Source organism: Pundamilia nyererei, unplaced genomic scaffold, assembly GCF_000239375.1.
Source record: "Pundamilia nyererei isolate P.nyererei 1_Seehausen unplaced genomic scaffold, PunNye1.0 scaffold00005, whole genome shotgun sequence".
Taxonomy (NCBI): domain Eukaryota; kingdom Metazoa; phylum Chordata; class Actinopteri; order Cichliformes; family Cichlidae; genus Pundamilia; species Pundamilia nyererei.
The window spans coordinates 1,866,483-1,872,155 of record NW_005187406.1 but is presented as its reverse complement, the minus strand read 5'-3'; the positions used below and the strand labels follow the sequence as shown (position 1 = coordinate 1,872,155).

The 5,673-nt window shown below is 41.2% G+C and overlaps 1 protein-coding gene across 1 annotated transcript in view; it reads right to left on the bottom strand.

Moving 5' to 3' along the window:
• Nucleotides 1-1,365: 1,365 nt before the first annotated feature.
• Nucleotides 1,366-5,673, bottom strand: part of LOC102215681 (glucose-induced degradation protein 4 homolog) — a 9,639-nt gene continuing 5,331 nt past the window's right edge. The window contains exons 3-6 of the mRNA XM_005721718.2: nucleotides 4,851-4,958; nucleotides 4,653-4,754; nucleotides 4,434-4,564; nucleotides 1,366-2,797 (exon numbers count right to left, since the gene is read on the bottom strand). Of these exons, the coding sequence (XP_005721775.1) occupies nucleotides 2,734-2,797; nucleotides 4,434-4,564; nucleotides 4,653-4,754; nucleotides 4,851-4,958 (405 nt within the window). The 3' untranslated portion in view covers nucleotides 1,366-2,733. The remainder of the gene's footprint in view (nucleotides 2,798-4,433; nucleotides 4,565-4,652; nucleotides 4,755-4,850; nucleotides 4,959-5,673) is intronic.

The following is a 5,673-nucleotide window of genomic DNA, read 5'->3' as shown; positions in this document are numbered from 1 at the left end:
TACTCAGTTTCCCCATTTCTTAACCATCCGTAAGGCTTTCCTCTGTGTACTAACTGGATTGCTACATTGCAAGAATTCAGGTCAGCAGACAAGAAAAACAAACAATAATAATAATGAAAGGTGGGTAAATGTTAGCTAACAAATATATGTAATTAAAGCAGCTGCTTGATTCTCCTTAGGCGAGTAGAGCGTCTCGTTCTTACTTTTCAAACAATACTTTCTTTTTCAATAAAGGATGTGTGTTTGTGTCTCAGTCGGCTGAAAGCTGGTTTCTTTGCTGGGAAAATAAGAAATGAATACAGAAATGCATTCAAACATTTGCAAACATACAAGGAACAACATGTTGTGAACTCACTGAGACAGGTTTTCTGGTACTTTCTTTACTAATCTTGAGGAACAGTTCTCCAGGCTTTGTGTTCTTCATCCAGATGATCTCACACCGTTTCACAAATGTTGAAGTACAGACTCTGAGGAGGCCCATCCACAACCCACAGTGTTTGTTCTATTGTGTGTTTTTCTATCCAAGCATGATTATACTGTGGAAAAGTTTGGGATCATTGTCACGCAAAAATCTATCATTCCTCCGTTTTTCCTACCTGCTTTCCTTTCATTGAGGCTTCTTCCACTGAGACCATTTCTGATGAGGTTTCGGTAGATGAAACAAAGGATCAAATGGATCTCTCAGATCCTGCGTCAGGTCTTTGCTGGATTGTTTTTTCCTGTTACTTACAGACATGACATTCAGATACTTTTCATCATCTGCGGATCTTTTTTAGTCCTGCAACTTCTTATTTTGTCCTCTACTTGCCCAGCTTAGTCAGATTTCTCACAGACACAATTTACACCATGCTGAGAAGTTTGTAGCTTTTTGTGAATCCTTTTGTTGGTGCAAAAATACAGTTTCCTCTCTGCCAAACTGTGGCAAACTTTTAAATTCACATATTTATATCGATTCAACTAAAGAAATGTGACCAAAATGTGTTTTTTTTAACAGACTGCCAGTAACAACACTGGTTGATCCCTTGACTTAAGTGCCTTCTTTGTGCTTATGATTCATAGGCCAGTGGCTAAACGAGCAAAAACAACCTTCTCTTAAAAATGGTTGTTTTTGCAGCCAAGCAGCCAACGTCCCAAAAAAACCCTTTAAAAGACCTTTGCAAGTGCGTCAAGACCTTTGCACAATGCTTCTAAACAAAGTCAGGGTCGATAAATCCTCAGGAAGGCTGCAACAAGTGTTTAGCGACACTAGAGGGCACCAGAGGGCAAGATGATCTTCCAGTTTATCACACCTTTCATCAGTTTGAAATGAACACGTACCACAACTTATTGTAAAGAGGTCAAACACATAAGACAGAACAAAGGGTGTTTTGAAATTGTTTTTTTAAAATCCATATTCCACTCTTTATAGTCACACCACCAATCAAATCCAATGTTAGTCTCAAACAAACACGTTTTGTTATAATACAACTCTAATAAGCTTTAAAAAGATGGCACCATCAAATAGAAGGGGAACATGATTAGGCAGGAGAGTGTTGTCACATATATTTATAACAAAAATATTTCCTTTTAATTAAGATAGTTCTTTTTCATATACTCTAAGGATAGAATCAAATTTTCCCTCTCACATATCAGGGCCTTACTTTTGGGGAGTGCTATTTGAAAGTGTTGCATAGTTGAGGAGACAAATGTAGGGTGGTGGGGGGTCTTAATTTAAAACGACACACGGGGAGTAAAAAGCTTTTCGTTTGATGCAGAGTGCAGGATAAAAAAAATACTCTTCTGAATACTGTTATGGGATTGTACTGGCTCTAAAGCCTTCATGTAATAAAGAAAATGAAAAGTGTGAAACCTGCGGTGAAGCTTGTGTACTGGGATGTAAGTGTAGAACGCTAACTGCAAGCATTTTAGTCACAAAAACAAAACCTGTGCAAACATAACTCAAAAGAATAAGATCCACAGCAATCCTATGTGATGATCTCCCAAGCGGTTTTATAAACACAGGGGAAAAGCTTGTGTCTCTCAGATTGTATCCATTTTTAAAAAAGAAAGAAAGAAAAAGTGCCGCTCAGTGACCATCATTCAGAGTAAAACAACATATACTCTTGGCAGGCAAACAAAGAACCAGCTTAGCTTAAAAATACTGACTTTCTAGCTTATGAGCTTATTAAAGCTCCAATTGTAAAACCTGATAAACCTAACCCTTCTGTGTTGGCTTTCCTCCACCGACATGGTGATTTACTTCTTTAGAGATTGTGTTTATAAGAACAGAGTCCTGCAAGGAATCCTTGTCTGACGGTCGCCGAACCTGTTTATTCTGCTCATTCCAAGTGAATGAAAGCTGGATACGTTTCGATTTGCAAAATAAGAAGGGGAATTCCCAACTCAGCTTAAAGTGTCTCGAGATATTGTGCCAAGCATTTTTAAAGCCAGACATTAAAAGAAATGAAGAAAGGGGCACACTATATGAACCGCACCCAGTCTTTGCTGCTGGTTCTGACTTTACAAGCTCCAACCAGGGAGCACACCTGCACTTTCTTCCTTTCCAGCATTTCCATGCGTACATTCATTTGTCCCTTATATCCTGTATACTCATCTTCGTCTGTCCACCCACTGGTTGAGAACATGTAAAAGTTTGTACTGCTCCAAGTCCAAATCCCTAGTAGCGTCTGCAGACCTCTGCTTTGCTTTTAAGTCTTAGTCCAACAAAAGAAAGATCCACAACGCCGACCAGGGTCACCGGAACTCGTAGATTGCTGCACTGTGCTCAGGAACATGGGTGAGGTTCAAAGACTGGTACCTGGTAGGAGATAGTATATGTCAGCATGTATATGCATTAGCACTATGTGAGAAATACAGACATAAGAGTGAGAAGGCACATTTTTGTAAGTACAGGCTACAGAGCAGTGCTGCACTTCTGCGAATGCAATATTACAACCAGACCTATATCAATCACCTATCTGATACTGGCTGGTCGCAAATATATTGGTATTGGCTTCAATTCTGTATAATATGAGGCAATATGAACATTTTTGCATAGGTACAACATATAGAAAGACTAAGGCAATGGTGCCAACAACCACAACTCAAAGACTTGGATGTTAGTTTAGTGAGGCGGTGGAGAGGGTGAGCAGTTTTAAATTCTTGGGGGTAACTGTGACCGAGGACCTGTCCTGGGGCAACCATATCACCTCAGTTGCACGGAAGGCCCAACAGCGCCTCTACTACCTGAGGAGACTGCGGAGCGCACACATTCCCAGATCTCTGATGTTGAACTTCTACAACTGTGCCATCAGCAGCGTTCTGACGTATGGATTTCTAGTGTGGTTCCCCAGCTGCACCAAGGCCGATCAGCAAGCACTCCAGCGGGTGGTGAAAGAAGCTGGCAGAATTATTGGAACAAGTCTGCCAGAGATCAGTAATATCTTCCCCACTCGCTGTCTGAGGAGGGTGCACAGTATCCTGCGGGACCAACATCACCCTGCGCGCCACCTTTTCCATCTGCTGCCCTCAGGGAGAAGGTACAGGTCTATACAGGCCAGAACATCCAGACTGGCCAACAGCCTGTATCCACAGGCTGTGAGGCTCCTGAGCTCTCTGCCCCCCTCTCACGGACAATAACCATATCCAACTTCTTAATAGCAATGAACTGGTCTGCATTGGTGCATCATATCTTTATTCTCTTCCCCCTCCTGCCCCCCCCCTCTTTCTTAAATAGATAACTATCATATCTGATATCATATCTCACAGTACAATAATATTGAATGGGTTGCATTGTTGTACTTTGTCATGTTTCTCAGGTCTTTGTCTGAATTTCTACCAACATTACTTGTCATGTTCTCATGTTATTGCTAAGGATTGTCTATTGCATTGGAGTCACACTGGGTTAAATATGTACACTTGGGTTTTAAGGGGTATTTATTATTTTCTTCTTTTTTTTGGGTTGTATGGAAGCCCCAAACGCAATTTCATTGTTCTTGACAATGACAATAAATAAATACTAATAGTTTAATTGGTGGCTGTAAATTGACTGTAGGTGTGAATTTGGTGAGATAAAAATGGCTTGGAGACTATTTTGAACAGCAACAGTTAAACTGCTACCACAGAATGCACAAAAACACTAGAGATGGAGTAAAAGTGGGGCTAAGTTTGCTTATAACCAGGCAGCATAACCACATAAATTAAACAGACCAAACTGCGAGTTGGACTGTTCTGCTTTGTGTATATAAAATTACACATTTTAAACTAGAGCTGTCTGCTAATTATCTGAGGAGCCACAATTGAGAAAACTTGAGAGAAGCTGACTGAATGAGTTTTCCCCAACCAGATTTTCAGCCAGTCTAGGACAAAGCAACTTTTCAGAGGTGTGCCAGCTGGTTAAAGCTCCTAATACAAGTCAACCTTGAATCACAATAACTTTTAGTGTGCTGCATCACCATTCGGAGCTCCTGTGGTAGTAGTAGCCCTCAATTGTTGCTGTGGATTTCTGGAAGCAGATGTAGTAGAATCCCGCAAAGGAAGCGCCGCTGATGTCCTTAATTGTGTGGTCAGGGACTAAAAACTGTTCCTAAGGCAGGCAGGTGAGAAAAACCAACAGAAATATAAGAGGCAACCTACTGCAGAATATAGTTAAGTTCACTGTTCGGTAATCGTACCTTCCACCTCATGAAAATATAGTCAGAGTTCTTCAGATCCTCGTAGTCAAAATCGTCAGAGTTGAATGTCTTTGCATACTGGTAGAAGGCCTGGAACTTGCCCTGGACACAAAAAATGTTTACAGGATAGGTCAGAATAAATCAGTCTGATGGAGAATAATTTTTTGTAATTTACAAATAAAAGCGGTTTCACCATACCCAGTGCTTACGATCCACATCCTCATCTGCATCCCATTTCCGAGTGAGAAATGGCCGTTTCCTACTGATGATCTCTCCAGCAAAGAAAGTGGTCAGTGTTGGATATTCCTAAAACAACAACGAGAAGCAACTGAAGACACATCTGGTCACTTCTACTCTTTGTAATTAAAAAGAAAGTAACATTAAATGATAACAAACACATCTGTCTACTTAATGTTCAATTATATAAAAGACACTTCAATTCTAAAACACTACAGAAAGGGATCATTTAGAGACTGACAAATAAGAGGTATGTGTAATACGCCAACACAATGTCACAGCTAGTTCACCACTGCATTCATACAGTGGGAATGTTCTGGATGCTCTGTACAGCAGGAACACAAAGACGTGAGCTGTTACCTAGTAATTACTTCTGTAATTCACTCGACCCGCTCCAGTTCGCATACAGAGCTAACAGATCAACTGAAGATGCCATTGCTACAACGCTCCACACCACCATCTCTCACCTGGAAGTGCAGGGCCGTTACGCCAGGCTGCTCTTTGTTGACTTTAGCTCTGCTTTCAATACGATACTCCCGGACAGACTAATAGTTAAACTGCTGGAAATTGGACTTCCTTCCACCACCTGCCGCTGGATCAGAGACTTCCTCTCAGACCGTGTACAGACAGTAAGAGTGGGGCCTCATCTTTTCTCAGCCCTCAGCCTTAACACCGGCTCTCCATAAGGCTGTGTACTGAGTCCCCTACTGTACACTCTGTACACACATTACTGTGTTAGTTCCCACCCAGACAACACCGTCATCAAGTTTGCAGATGATACCAC